The sequence below is a fragment of the Castanea sativa genome, chromosome 1, assembly GCF_040712315.1.
Source record: "Castanea sativa cultivar Marrone di Chiusa Pesio chromosome 1, ASM4071231v1".
NCBI lineage: Eukaryota > Viridiplantae > Streptophyta > Magnoliopsida > Fagales > Fagaceae > Castanea > Castanea sativa.
In genome coordinates, this window is record NC_134013.1 from 83,613,248 (window position 1) to 83,628,384 (window position 15,137).

Sequence of the window (15,137 nt, forward strand, 5' to 3'; positions counted from 1 at the left end):
ATGTTAATCTATCCACCAAAAAATTTTGTAACTCAAGTAACACCCTCTAGTGTTTTCAATGAAAACACACCTAAGGTTCAAATACTCACTCTCCATTATGACAACGAAAATATCTACGCACGCAAAAAGCTGCCCAACATTCCTTCTCTTTAGTCTTTACCTTAATCTCTTCCTCTTTATATCTCGGCTGCCTTTTAAAATACATAATCAAAAAACAAATGCATCGACCCTAGACCAACATTGGGTGGTCCTGAGGATCACAGCCCACGATTAAGAAATACTACTTAGTATAATTGCCTGTCACATGAGCCTAATGAGCACAACTTTAACCAAATCTCCAAAGGTCACAGATTCATTAACAAAATATTATTAAGGAAACCCCATGGAAATTTCTGAGAGACACAACCAGATGAAAAGCTACCCAACTAACTTTAAGAACCTGTTTTAAATTTTAATACCAAAAAGCTAATCTTTGTTTAGATTATTATTTAACAAGTTAATCACTATAAGTAATTATTTTAATGAAAGAATGCTTAAACTTAATGATACATGTCTACCTCCTTTTCATCAATGTTCACATCAATCATACATGTCTACTATCTTTTTATCAATGTTGGCCCAAGTGCATGCTTTGCTATAATGCCACTCTTCCTTTTCTAGCCTGTTATGGTTAGGAAATGCCTATGATGTGGTGGCCCTAGACAACTCTAGCAAGTAATGCTTCATGCTTAGCCTGAATCTATGGTTTTCATTTAAAGGTACAAAAGGTTTGGGCCTTCTTATGTTGTTTTTTAAAATTTCATCCCACGAGGGTCGATGCTTGTTTAGTGGTTAGCATGTGTTCTCTCCCACTGAATCTTTTGGGTTTTCTCTCAAATCAAATTCTATTTCCAACTGTAATACCTCATCTTTCCAACATCTTTTTGAGAAATTGATACTTGATAATCATCTCTTAGGTGGGTCAATCCAACCAACGGTAATGATTTAGTTAGTAGAGCAACTAGCTATTGTCATACTATAAACACTATTTATATGGGTATGCACTATATGGTTGAAAACCCACTTAATTTCTAACATATAGATGAGATGGTGATTTAGCATGTCTAGTCAATTATACATGTATGCTTAGAGCGATCTATATATATATATATATTTGAAGCTTGGTATTGCAATTTCTCATTCACTAAAGCACACCCCTAAGATAATCATAGCTCCTAATCCATGGATTCAAATTTCAATCCTACACCTTCAAATGCACATCCCGAGAGTATGGATTTTCTTTCGAGTGCATGGTGCAACTTTGCTGTAGAAGCCCTTCATCCAGAGCTAGAAGACCGATCGTCAATCATGATCCTTGATAACTCTATCAAGCAGTTTGAGAGCAACACCAAAGTTCCTTTCGTGGTAAGTTGAATTGTTATTAATTATTGTTAGAATAATGGTTAAATAATTAAATTTACAATTTTTAACAACTTAATGTATTGATTATTAATTCAAAAAAATTTTAAAAAAAAAATTTTGGTAATGAAACCTGTGTTTTAAATTCACTTCTTGGATCAAGGAATAGTGAAATCAAGATTTTATTTTATTTTTAACTTGCACAGAAGATGGACAAAAGTGTTAAGATGGATGATACAGATTTTAAGTCTCTACCACCTTGGAAATCCAATGATGTGAAGGTAACAAACATCTGCATCCTAGTCAAATACTATACATCCATACACACATTCAAAAATGAAAATATTTTGATATTCTTTTTATCTTTCTCCAGTCTTGGATATGGATGCAGCAAGCAATGCACCCGGAATTAAACTACCACAGCTATTTCCAAAAGAAATGGGTCTGTTCTTTTAGATATAGAAATAATTAGCTTTGCTACCAAGATACAGTTTTTTCCCTTATCCTAGCCCTACTAATGTTATAATCTTTTGGAATTGCATGTGATTTTGGAAAGTAAAAGAATCATTAATTCATAATGCCTTCTTTTTATATGTTTAGAAAAATATTGAAGCTAGTACTAGTTTTATTATAAAATACTACCTGAAACCCTTTGCGATTAATCTGGCTTTTTTCTCTTTCAATTATGCCATGAATTTCTTTTTGATTAACATGATTTTGAATGTGATAAGTGTCACTCTTTTTTAAATCCAAAACTAATTGATGTCACTTTAAGATAATATATAAATGTCGAAATTACTTTATTATGATCATTAACACATAAATCTATAAAACTTATATATAGCAAAATTGGTATTATCCCTAACATAAGTTTAAGTATATATTTATTCTTTGGTATTAATTTTTCTACCAAATATAAACAATTGTAAGAGAAAACTTTTGGCGCAGATGCCATGGAAGATTACTCCATTCAAGAATATTATCTCAATCAAGAAATGGTTGCAAGAAATAAAACAAAGGCGAAAAGAAGAAGGGAGACTACAAAGAGCTGAAGTGCATGCGGCAATATCAGTGGCAGGCGTGGCAGCTGCACTGGCTGCCATTGCTGCTGAAAACTCTAAAAAGGACGAGTACTCAAGCACCGCCAAGGAGGCTGCTGTAGCGTCTGCTGCTGCTTTGGTTGCAGCCCAGTGTGCAAAAGTCGCGGAAGCAATGGGAGCAAAGAAGGAGCAGCTGAGCAGTGTAATAGGCTCAGCCATGAGTGGTACAAATGCAAGTGACATCTTAACACTCACAGCTGCAGCTGCAACATGTAAAACCATCCTTCTCTGTAGTATTATAGGATTGATAGTTGCTCCTCATGCATGATTGGGCTTTCAATTTCTTGAAGATCGGATTGAAGTATGAATCCGGCTATTTTGCATGATGGGACTGACCATTGAGTATTTAAGTAGAGTAATGTTACACATGCAGCATTTATATACACAACATTTTTCAAAACAACTAATATAATTAACAAGTTATTAGTTTTGATATAAGCTCACATTGACAACATTTTATTATTTATTACTTTTTTTTTTTAAATTTTTTTTATCTACTATTGATGAATTATCATCACAACAATTATGAAAAATATTTACGAAAAAAATTGTATTCATAGACTTATTGTTTTAAGTAATGCATGATTAGGCTCAACTTTAGATATAAGCACCTATATATGATTTTCATAATCATGCTATCTTCATTTTTAATTCTTTGTATGGGTAAGAAATTTTTAAAGGGCTTAATTGAAAAGAAATTAAAAGGTGTAACATTTAATTTAGTGCTTTTTTTTTTTCAATCATTTGCAAACTATCTGTCTATTTCTGATTGATTACTTTTGGTTCTGTGTTTAACTTGTTGCAGCACTAAAAGGTGCTTCTACACTTAAAGCAAGATCAGGATGCAAAAACAGATTAAATGGGAGTGCGCCTATTCTGCCCATTGAGGACAACAATGATTTGGACTTCAATTTCGAGAAGCATAGAACAGTCCTGGCAAAGGGTACCGAGCTCAGTGTCGAAACACCAGATGGTACTTACATCTAAAGTCATCATTCTTGCAAATAACAGCAAATTAACATGATTCATAATGTACCAAGTACTTTTTTTTTCCAACCTCCATGTTATTTTTGTTACTTCTCAAATTTACTTTTCATTTAAATTATATGTGAACAGGGAATTACACTGTGAGAACAGTGTCAGTCACACTGAACAACGAGGCCAAGGTTTGATTCATAATTTTTTAGCTAAATGAGTTTATAACTCAAAACACAGAAAGTGCCCATTGAAGGTAGCACTTAATTCTTATTTTTAAAACAGCTTTTAATTCTTATTTCAACTTTTCAGGTTATGCTTAAGATAAGGAAGCTCAATCTGTTGAGAAGTAAGAAGGAAAGTAAGTCATTATTTTACTTTCCTATATATTATAATTTCAAGGATTATTAGCTATATAAATTGCATTATATGGAATTGTTTATAGGTATTGTGCTGGACCTGCACGCTGAGCTGTATAAAGATTCAGAAACCGAAGACAGCAATACATGTTATCTCATCGTTTTGACAACAAATAGGGGAACATTCAAGCTAGACATGGCGGATGATTATCAGCGTTACAAGACATGGGCCACCACCATCAATCATATGCTCATGCTCTCTACTTCATTCACTAAATATGAGCTTCAATATTACAAAACATGATTAATGTTACTCTACATTTCACGTGTGGTACCTTGTGTACTTCGATATTTGTGTAATTATTATAAATTATAACACAAAAACTCTTGTTTCTTTCATATATATATATTTGGTTGAAATATCTATATAAACCAGCAATTATATTTAGATTTCCATTTGAGCCTTAGTTTTCCACCTTACTAGCTAGCTAGGATAATATTTTATTGATTTCTAGCATATAGTATACTCACCTGTTGTAATTGTCACTTAAAAACATCTCTCAAAAAGAAAAATTGTTACTTAAAACTTATATTATAGGTCATCATTTGAAGAGGAGATTTACAACACAAGAAAACACCTACATCTTGAAGGTGGAAAATGATTCGTGCTCGTAACAAAAATGGATGACAAAAAAAAGCTAAAGAGAAGTTGGCTTCATTATAGATTATTAAATATGCTCTACAAAAGAAATTAATTGCACGTATTATACAACTAAGGACAAACTTTACTGCGACAAATTCAGTACCATTATTAGAAAGCCTAGGCATTATTTGATTGAGTCAATGAACAATATTTAAATTAAAGGCAGTAGTTGTTACACACATTGTTACACGCCAGTAATTTTAAACCGAAATCGTGAGTTGAAAACACGATTGTGTAACAGTTTTTATCATTATGTTAAACCAAGTCACAACATGCTTTAAATTTGTTTATCCAACACCAAACAAAAGATACATAGTACATGAAACATAGACTTACATGACTGATGATTCACATCACAATAGGCTTAAACTTAAAAGCATATTGAATAAACTTATTCAGTGCCATGAAACACACTCTACCTTGCCCCATAAAAATTTGATAGGCTTATGAGGATACGAACTTGCAGTTCTAGTTTTATTATATGCTCCATAGTCTTCAAGAACAAAGTGCCAACATCAACCTCCTCCTCGCACCCTGGAATAATACTGCGCAAAGAATCAAGATTTCTTTTTCTTTGTGCCAAAATTCTAGCAAGCTTCAACTTCTTCCTAGTTACTGAACGAGGCATCTTTACCATTTGGAATTTTCCTTTACCTAGTATGCAACAAGCAAAACTCTTACCATGAATTGAAGATTTTTGAATGCCACAATAGAGATTTTATAGATGAGTTTCTCCCACTACAGACAATGATACAACTTTGCGCGATCAAAAAAAAATATGGATTAGATAGATCAGCGGTTATTAATGTCTTTTTCTGTGGTGTCACTTGGTGATGGCTGCTATCTACACATGATTTAACACTGCACTGTTACCCTCAGAGAAATACTACTCCTATATAATTAAAAAATTGTTCGGTTAATGTGTGTGCTTAATAAACACATTAAATAATTTATTTTTAAAAATATTTTTTTAAATATTAAAAAATTTGTCAATACTTTTTTAATTTTTAAAAAAAAAATTTAAAAATTAATTAATTATTATGCATTTTTAGGAAACATATTAGCAAAATCTTTAAAAAATGGAGAGAACGACAATGACAAAGGAAGGAACATGAAAATGTTTGTACAGTACGTACTACTAGGCCCTGCTTTAATGAGCTTATGGGGAACACGTAGCTTTTTTGTCCTTTCTGTTTCTAAACCATTTTGGCAGTTTCAAAGTTTGATGGTAATTAGGGCAAGCAAGATGGGACTGATCCAAATAAAAAAGAAGTCGGTAGTAATTACAAAATGGATTTTGTTAATGTGTGTCCTAAGGACACACAATAAGTAATTATCTTTAAAAAAAAAATTTGAGAATTGCAAACGTATTGACAATTTTGTCAATTTTCAAAAAAACATTTATAAAAATAGATGACTTAATGAGTGCCCTTTTAGTCCTTACATTTTGGCGTTTTTCTATTTTAGTCCCTACATTTTAATTTTACCACTTTTTGTCCCTAATTCAATTAACACGTTTCATTTTGGTTCTTTCCGTTAGTACCAACGGAAATTGCTTAGGTGGCAAACGGATGCTGACGTGGCCAATTAAAAAATAATAAAAAAATTTAATTAACATTTAAAAAAATGCCATGTCAGCTTTTAAATACAAAAAAATTATTAATTAATTTTAACAAAATTAAAAAAGAAAATCTGGGTTTTGCCAGATGGGTTGGAGGTTGGGTGAAGAGAGAGAGATCGTAGATTTGGGTTTGTAGTCTTTAGCAGTCACGCTCTCTCCCAATCCTCCCACGAATATCCTTATCTGACTCGCTGCTTTTTCTGTTTCCTCATCCTCCATTTTGTTTGATAAGGATGCTCTTTCATCCATGCCTTTTTCCGTTACTCACTCACACAACTAGAACCCTTCAAACCCAGAAATCATGAAAAAGAAGAAATCAACAAAGACCACGAAGAACCAGAAGAACAAAACCCAAGCCACGAAGACAGAAAAAACAAACCAGAAAGGAGGTGACAACGAAGGATCCAGAGGAAGCGGTGATTGAACCCAGTTTTAAAAGAAAATCTCTAAAGATCTCTTTCTCAGACCAAAATCTCCCTCTCTCTTTCAACTTTCTAAAGCTCTAAAGCCTCTCTCTCAGATCGTGGATTTGGGATCAAAGCTCTAAAGATCAAAATCTTCCTTGGGTGAACCTAGCGCCGAGCTTATCGTAGGAATTGAGCTTAACGTCGAGATCGCCTTCGATCTTCCGAGCCTCTGTTCTCAGTTCCTCCCAACCTGATTCCTATAACTCTATATTCTGATTTGTCATTCGGATCTCCAAGTCAGATCCTTCTCTTTCTTTTTCTTTTTTTGATCGGACGGTGAGTATTGGTTCAGTTATTACAGTTGAAAAAACTGTTGGCTATGTTTTTTCTTTTTTCCCTCTCAGATCGTGGATTTGTGTGGTCGGTAGAGTGGAGGTGGGTTGTTCGGATCTATTGGTGGTGTGGGTGGTCAGTGGAGTGGTGGTGGGTGGTTTTGTTCGGATCTGTTGGTGGTTGCTTGGGTTTGCTGGGATGTGAGATTCGAAGGCTCAAATTTCATTTTATTGGGTTTGAATTTAATTTTTTGGGTTTTAAATTTGCTGGGTTTGTGTTCTTGTTCAAATATATAATATGTTCATGTTTAATTTATCAATTTTATCTGGGTTTGTTTTTTTCATGTGGATTTTATTATTTTTCAGGGTTTATGGGTTTGATTTGTTGGAGGATTTGGTGGAGGAAAGGGATTTTGAATGAATTTTTGCATGTTTATTTGCTGAGAAAATGTAATAAAAGAAAAGAAAAGAAAATAATGATTATTTTAATTTTCTGGGCAACCTTCATGTTCTTTCCCGAAGAACATGAAGAACATGGTACTTTGTTCTTTCGAAAATAATGAAAAGAAAAAAAAAAGAGAAAAATTGTAATTACTCTTTTTAATTGGTTTGTGTTTATTATTGTGTTCTTTGTGTTTGTGATCTTGTGTTAATATTTAAATTTGAGTTTGTGTTTTTTGTGTTTGGTTCTGGGTTTGTGTTTTATGTTCCTGTGTTGATGTTTAAATTTGTGATTGTGTTCTTGTTCAAAATGAATTAGATCTGAATGGATGTATTTTATTGTTTTTAATTTTGTTTTATCTTTTTTAATTTCATTAAAATTGATTAATAATTTTTTAAATGCTAATTAAAATTTTTTATTATTTTTTAATTGGCCACTTTAGCATCTGTTTGCCACTTAAGCAATTTCTGTTGGTGGGCTAACGGAAAAGACCAAAATGAAACGCGTTAATTGAATTAGGGACTAAAAGTGGTAAAATTAAAATGTATGGCCTAAAATGGAAAAATGCCAAAATGTAGGGACAAAAAGTGTATTTACGCCTTTAAGTTATTTTATTATTTTATAGCAATTTTTATTAGAAAAACTCCACAATAAATTATTCTTAACGGAGACTTTAACATTTCCTTTTAATAAAATTAAAAATGAATCAGTTTGGAAAATCTTTGTTTATTTAATAATTATACCAAGTTGGACCCTAATTTTAGACCTGACTTTTAAATAAATTTAAATCAATATAATAATGTGTTTATGAATAAAATCATAAGCATGAAATTCAATTTAAAATACAAAATATCATTTTATATGTATATATCGTTATATTAGTCTCTTTAATTAATTCCTTATATACTAATATTAGCCACAAAACATTTATGCAATACAAGTGTAAGTGCACAATTGTACCTGGCCCCAAGAACAGTTACGGGCTCAGGCCCAACGAGCCTTAAACAATGTAATTTGTAGAGTGTGGGCTTGAAACCCAGGTTAGAAGTGTTTGAGGATTAAATAGCAAGCTAAAAATTATAAACACTCAAAAACAACAAAGAATGCTATAAATCAATCTGCTCGGACGTAAGCCGAGAACTGTTCTTATATAATTTCTCTCTCTCTCTTTTTTCTCTTTCTTTTAGGTTCCAAAGAGGGCGATCCCCCTCTTTCTGTCTTAGATTCCTCCTTAAATACTACTCTCTTGAATACCTTTTACACGTGTTGCTTTACCTCCCCTTTAACCTAGATATTTCTTTTCCCAGTGCCTTTGAATAGTAACCAGAAGTTTCTCTTCCACTATTCAGGTGTCACTTCCCCATCAATGCGGCCAGGGTGGTAGGTGCAGGGTCTTTAATGTGGAGGTAGCAGCCTTTATCTTTGACATTTCTTCAACACCAGTGCTTCTGGGGCATTCTAGGGTTTACCCCTTTTAACCATTGGTTTTAACCGTATCATCCCCTAATCTTTATTGCGAAACCCCGAGTTCTTCGGTGTCCGTCCGAGGATAAGTTCACCCTCGGCTGGATCCTCGGACCCTCGGCGTATGGGCCGACCCATAGTACCAACAAATTCTAAACCCAGTAGCAGGTCGGCTTCCTTAATACGGCCCAAAAGGCCCACATTCTCATCAGGATCTTTTTGCCCCCCACAATAGCCCCTCAAAACTCTAATTTTCAACGTCCGAGGAGAAAAATAGGGTTTTGATCCGACGAGAACCTACTCCACTCACTTTGCTAGTAATGGTACGTGTGGAAATCGTTTCGCGTCCCAGAAGATGCCATTTGGCGGTTTTATTTTGAACAACGCGCGTATTTAATACTGCCAGTTACACTTTGTCCCTCACGTTCAACGGTGAGATGGGCATCCAACGGCCCTCATTACTCCGCGAAATTTTAGGCGGGACAAATATAATTTCGAGGCCGCCTTTTCGCACGTCGTGACGCTTTGGGAACCTGCGCCTTCATTTAATTCATCAGGGATCAATCCCATCAAAACACCTACAATCATTCTTTACCAGCAGAAAACCGTGGAAACCCGTACCTCCAACTTTGTAAGTTCTTGCTCTCTCTGTTCTTAACCTTTTCTCCTCGGATACAGTCCTCGGCTGTCTTCGTAAACATTTTTTTCTTTAAAGTTTGGCCTTTCGTTCTCTTCTAATGGGTAGGTTTAAGTGTCTAGTTGATTCCGTCGCTGGGATGGAGGGTTTTAGGGCTAAATACCGTATTCCCAGCGATGTAGGACTAAAATATTGCCCGGCAGAAGCCGTGGCCGGTTCTAGGAAAGAGGAAGAGGTTATCATCCCTATGATAGCCTTTATAGAGGGTGGGATGACCTTTCCAATGAAACCCGTAATGAGGGAATACCTTCGCAACCACCGGTTGTGTCCCGATCAATGCCTCCCAAACGTTTTTAGAGTTCTAGGTAGTGTAGATGCTCTCAACGAGCAGATGGGTTTAAACCTCACATGGCACGATGTCGTGTTCCTATATGAGTCCCATAAACTTTCTAAGGTAGGTTATTATATTAAATCTCGGTCCAAAGACCGTTAGGCTAATCTCCCGTCCGCCCAAATCAAACAAAGGCATGAAGGACGACTACTTGATCGTGTCCGGGAACCGGCACGACGGCCTCCACCGCCCGGTTGAGTGGGGGGATCCAGGTGCGACGCCGTAGGATTAATCTCCCCACAACACAACTTCTCCTAACACACACAGAAATGCGTATTCATATTTACTTAAATTTGTTAAATATTTGTGTGAATCTGACCAGATTTGTTTGTTTTGACGTCTTTTTTGCAGATAAGCAGCACGTGCGTCCTCGTCTGAGTCACTGTAACATTGCCGATCTAAATCGAGTACTTCGCTCCGAAGTGTTCGTTAGTGAAGACTTACAACTCCGGGCTGCTCACCTCATTCTAGGGTACAATCCCCTTTCCTCGGACTTCCAGGAGATAGAGAGCGCCATAATTGCGGGCGACCGAAGACGAAGGAGGATAAACGTAGCTCGGCCCCACTTTCTGGACGACCGCGAACTCCCGGACGCTCCCAACACCGTTTTGTATAACCGGCCTATAGCAGCAATCCCCCTTGCTGTGCATTCACAAACAACTGTCATTCCAGAAGAGCAGGTGTCTTCTTTACACACTCTTGACGACGAGATAGATCAATTCCATCTCGAAGACACCGAGAGACCTCGCGGGAACCAGTTTGTGGTACTTTCCGACGAGGAGGAAGAAGCCACCGAGGCCTCTAGAATTGCAGGGTTTGTAGTTGCCCTTCCCAAGGACGAATTTGAAGAAGACATGGGAAGAATGGAGGGTCTCCTCACCAATAGGGCTGCCAAGGTTGCAGATAAAAAGAAAACGGGGACGTCCCAAGTTCCCCCAGCTTTACCTCCTCCTCCTCCAGCTGAGCCAAAACTGCCAGCCGAGGATCCCAAGAAGAAGAGGAAGGGGGATAATGAGGGGACGATTAATAAAGACCCCAAGAAACCACGCCAACAACTCCCATCGGCCCAGGCGAAGGCCGGACAAGGGCAAGGGTAGAGCCCGTTCGGTTGAAATCGGAGAATTCAGGGACGAGGCTGAAGTGCGCCGAGCACCGACCACCTGGTCCCCTGATCTAAAGCTGGACGGCGCACCCATCTCCTGCCAGTCCAGTATAAGGGCGGTTCAACAAGGCCACGCCCACCACCTGGCCGAAGTCTTGGAACGCCCTCTTCTGCTGCCCAAGGACATGGAGACCTTGGAAAAGATGGGCCAGCCACAACTATTCCTCTCACTAAAGAGAGACTTAGCGCTGGTAAGTTTTTCTCCCTTTTTAGGAAGATTCCACTTTTAATAATATTTATAGGTAAGTTTGTTTTTTATTATTCCTAACTCCATCATACTTTGTTACAGGTTATTCAGGAGGTCTTTGTAGCCGAAAAGTTTATTGAAGACACTCGGAAAGTAGCCAGAACTGAGCTCGAATTTGGTTGGAGACTGAGAAGTCCTTGGGTACAGCCCTTGCTGAGAACGAGAAGCTGACCTCGGAGGTGTCAGATCTGAGGAGAGATAAAAATGGGGTCGAGTCAAACTTGAAGACTATGAAGACCCAAATAGAAGGACAGCGCAAGCTCCTTCATGTAAGAGATGAAGAGCTCTCCCAAGCTCAAAGGGAGTGCTCGGATCTGAAGAAGCAACTGGCGCTGATGAAGGAAGAAGCCAGCTCCTTCCAACTCTCTCTTCAAGCTGCCAAGCAGGCAAGTTTTGATGAAGGGTTTGCAACCACCGAGGAGCAGCTGACTGTGGAGTTCGCGGCTTTATGCCGCGAATACTGTCAAAAAGTATGGGGGAAGCTTTAAACGCAGCAGAGTTCCCCAATCTTCGGATTTGAGGAAGTCCGAGAACGTTTGGCTTCCCCTAGAAATACAGAGATTGAAGAGGCTCCCGCCGCTACTCCTACTCCCCGAGACAATTCTTCCCGCCCTACCTCCGGTGGTCCCACGGCAAATTCCTGATCCTACGAACCTTTCGGTTCCAACAAAGAGAAGGAAGGAGGAGGGGATGCGAGAGAAGGACTTAAGCCAAACAAGCTTGAACCCAACGTCCCGCCAACGGAGACAAGCAGATAAGGGAAAGCAGATCTTGACTCCCTTTGAGCTGGAGTTGAGAAAGACCGAGGGCACTAGTACCTCTCAGCATGAGCCTCCTCCAAAAGCTTAGGACTTAGCTTAGAGCTTCTCTTTTTCCATTTTTGAATTATCTATGTAATGCATATTAAACTGATTAATGAAGAACAATTTCATTTGCTTTTCACTTGGGTTGTATCTGTTATACTTTACTTTACTTTTTCTTTGTATTTGTTATAAATATTGCCATTAGCACATAACCAAAATTTCTCAGAGTAAACAAATCTAACTCCAAGGATTGCACAATCATAACTTTCACATAATCTTATGTACATCATTAAAGATTTAATAAAAAGTGACATGGTTAATATATTTGAACAATGCCTTGATTAAAAAGAAAAGAGGACTTCATATAATGATTAAACCCTTATAATGCACAACACTGTTTCTAGTAGGATGTAAGATCCGAGGACCATTCCTTACACAAAATTGCTTAACACTTAAAGATATGGAACTTAAGGTCCGAGTTTAATAAACAGTAACGCATCAACATCCAGACATAATAAGGAGATAACCTTGATCAAAATTGTGGTCCGACGATAAGACTTCACCAATTTTACGTTTGATTCTTAAAAATTATAACTTCAAATGTTAATTTTCCCAAAGTAGGAGGTCCGAAGACCCGGCATAACTAAGGTTCTATTTAACAAATGACACGACATCAATTTCCACAAGGTTTATGGTCCGAGGACTGCACTTAACCAAGTTTCTGTTTGATTCTTAAAAGTGATAACTTCAAATGTCAATTTTCCCAAAGTAGGAGGTCCGAAGACCCGGCATAACTAAGGTTCTGTTTAACAAATGACAAGACATCAATTTCCACAAGGTTTGTGGTCCGAGGACTGCACTTAACCAAGTTTCTGTTTGATTCTTGAATGTGATAACTTCAAATGTTAATTTTCCCAAAGTAGGAGGTCCGAAGACCCGGCATAACTAAGGTTCTGTTTAACAAATGACAAGACATCAATTTCCACAAGGTTTGGGGTCCGAGGACTGCACTTAACCAAGTTTCTGTTTGATTCTTGAATGTGATAACTTCAAATGTTAATTTTCCCAAAGTAGGAGGTCCGAAGACCCGGCATAACTAAGGTTCTGTTTAACAAATGACAAGACATCAATTTCCACAAGGTTTGTGGTCCGAGGACTGCACTTAACCAAGTTTCTGTTTGATTCTTAAAAGTGATAACTTCAAATGTCAATTTTCCCAAAGTAGGAGGTCCGAAGACCCGGCATAACTAAGGTTCTGTTTAACAAATGACAAGACATCAATTTCCACAAGGTTTGTGGTCCGAGGACTGCACTTAACCAAGTTTCTGTTTGATTCTTGAATGTGATAACTTCAAATGTTAATTTTCCCAAAGTAGGAGGTCCGAAGACCCGGCATAACTAAGGTTCTGTTTAACAAATGACAAGACATCAATTTCCACAAGGTTTGGGGTCCGAGGACTGCACTTAACCAAGTTTCTGTTTGATTCTTGAATGTGATAACTTCAAATGTTAATTTTCCCAAAGTAGGAGGTCCGAAGACCCGGCATAACTAAGGTTCTGTTTAACAAATGACAAGACATCAATTTCCACAAGGTTTGTGGTCCGAGGACTGCACTTAACCAAGTTTCTGTTTGATTCTTAAAAGTGATAACTTCAAGCGTCAGAGCTACTCATAATTTTGAAATACAAACTGACAAAAGCTCATTTCATTAATAATAATACCTTCTAAGATTATTTACATTCCATGGACGTGGTACTATTCGTTCGTCTAGATCAGCTAGCCTATATGACCCTATGCACTGACCGAAACAATGCGATAGGGGCCTTCCCAGTTAGGTCCCAGCTTGCCCCAAGCTGGGTTCTTAGAAGTGCCTACAACCTTCCTTAACACAAGATCACCAGGTGCAAGTGGTCTTAGCTTCACATGGGCATCATATCCTCGTTTTAGCTTCTGTTGATAATAAGCCATCTGGACCATCGCTGCCTCGCGCCGTTCCTCAAGCAAATCTAGGCCCTTTTCCAGGAGTCCATTGTTATTCTCAGGACTAAAGGAGCTGGTCTTTAAGGTGGAAAAACCAGATTCCAGAGGTATCACCGCCTCGGCTCCGTAAGTCATAGAAAATAGGGTTTCTCCAGTGGACCTGCGCGGTGTGGTCCGATACGTCCACAGAACGTGATGGAGCTCTTCTACCCATCTACCTTTCGCATCATCCAACCTTTTCTTTAGCCCACTGACAATGACCTTGTTAACGGCCTCGGCCTGCCCGTTTCCTCGAGGATAAGCTGGGGTGGAATACCTATTTATAATACCCATGTCACCACAATACTTCCTAAAAGCCTTACTATCAAACTGAACACCATTGTCCGAGATAAGCGTGTGTGGTATACCGAATCTGGTAACGATGTTTTTCCAGACAAACTTCTTGGAGTCAATATCTCTTATATTTGCCAAGGGCTCAGCCTCAACCCATTTAGTGAAATAGTCTGTTCCCACAAGAAGCCATCTTTTATTGCCAGCAGCTCTCGGAAACGGCCCTACAATGTCCAACCCCCATTGTGCAAAAGGCCAAGGGCTGGAGAGAGGGTTAAGAACCCCTCCAGGTTGGTGAATATTAGGAGCAAATCTCTGACACTGATCACATTTCCTGGCATAGTCTTGGGCCTCCCTTTGCATATTGGGCCACCAATAACCCCGAGTCGAGCTCGTGAGCCAAGGACCTTCCCCCGTGTGGCTGCCACAAATCCCTTCATGCAATTCTTCTAGAAGCCCCTCCGTTAAATCGGGGTGTACACACAACAAGTACGGTCCCGAAAAGGATCGTTTGTACAATTTTTGATCCTCGGACAGAATCGTGGCGCCTTTCGGCGTATCTTATCTGCTTCGGATTTGTCCTCAGGAAGGACATCATCCCTAAGAAAAGATACGACCAGGTCGATCCAACTAGGTCCAGGCCTTATTAGATGGATACGAGGCGCGTTGGTAATGACTAGAGAGGGCTCTAGCAAATCTTCAACGAGGATAACCCTAGGTAAACCTTGAGCCGAGGACGTTGCCAGCGTGGCTAAGAAGTCTGCATGGGTGTTTCCGCTCCGAGA

General features: G+C 38.1%; 2 protein-coding genes across 3 annotated transcripts; one reads left to right on the forward strand and one right to left on the reverse strand.

The window, feature by feature from the left end:
• Nucleotides 1-591: 591 nt before the first annotated feature.
• On the forward strand, nt 592-4,284 carry LOC142642687 (uncharacterized). 2 transcript variants are annotated; one of them, XM_075817099.1, is made up of 8 exons: nt 592-1,404; nt 1,605-1,679; nt 1,772-1,840; nt 2,347-2,710; nt 3,304-3,471; nt 3,615-3,664; nt 3,786-3,834; nt 3,919-4,284. In XM_075817099.1, exons 1-8 carry the CDS (start codon nt 1,222-1,224, stop codon nt 4,134-4,136), a joined length of 1,176 nt encoding a protein of 391 aa, XP_075673214.1. In that variant the 5' UTR covers nt 592-1,221; the 3' UTR covers nt 4,137-4,284. The 2 variants fall into 2 exon arrangements, with proteins under 2 accessions (XP_075673214.1, XP_075673215.1); XM_075817100.1 differs by having other exon boundaries at nt 670-1,404; nt 1,608-1,679.
• Nucleotides 4,285-4,749: 465 nt separating this feature from the next.
• LOC142621115 (uncharacterized) lies at nt 4,750-5,270 on the reverse strand. Its single transcript, XM_075794704.1, has one exon. It carries the CDS (start codon nt 5,170-5,172, stop codon nt 4,951-4,953), a length of 222 nt encoding a protein of 73 aa, XP_075650819.1. The 5' UTR covers nt 5,173-5,270; the 3' UTR covers nt 4,750-4,950.
• Between the last annotated feature and the right edge of the window lie 9,867 nt (nt 5,271-15,137).

Coding starts and splice junctions, on each gene's coding strand:
- LOC142642687 (XM_075817099.1), top strand. CDS start 1,222: ATGGATTCAAATTTCAATCCTACACCTTCAAATGCACATCCCGAGAGT. Junction 1,405..1,604: donor ACACCAAAGTTCCTTTCGTG/GTAAGTTGAATT, acceptor TAACTTGCACAG/AAGATGGACAAAAGTGTTAA. Junction 3,835..3,918: donor GTTGAGAAGTAAGAAGGAAA/GTAAGTCATTAT, acceptor AATTGTTTATAG/GTATTGTGCTGGACCTGCAC.
- LOC142621115 (XM_075794704.1), bottom strand. CDS start 5,172: ATGGTAAAGATGCCTCGTTCAGTAACTAGGAAGAAGTTGAAGCTTGCT.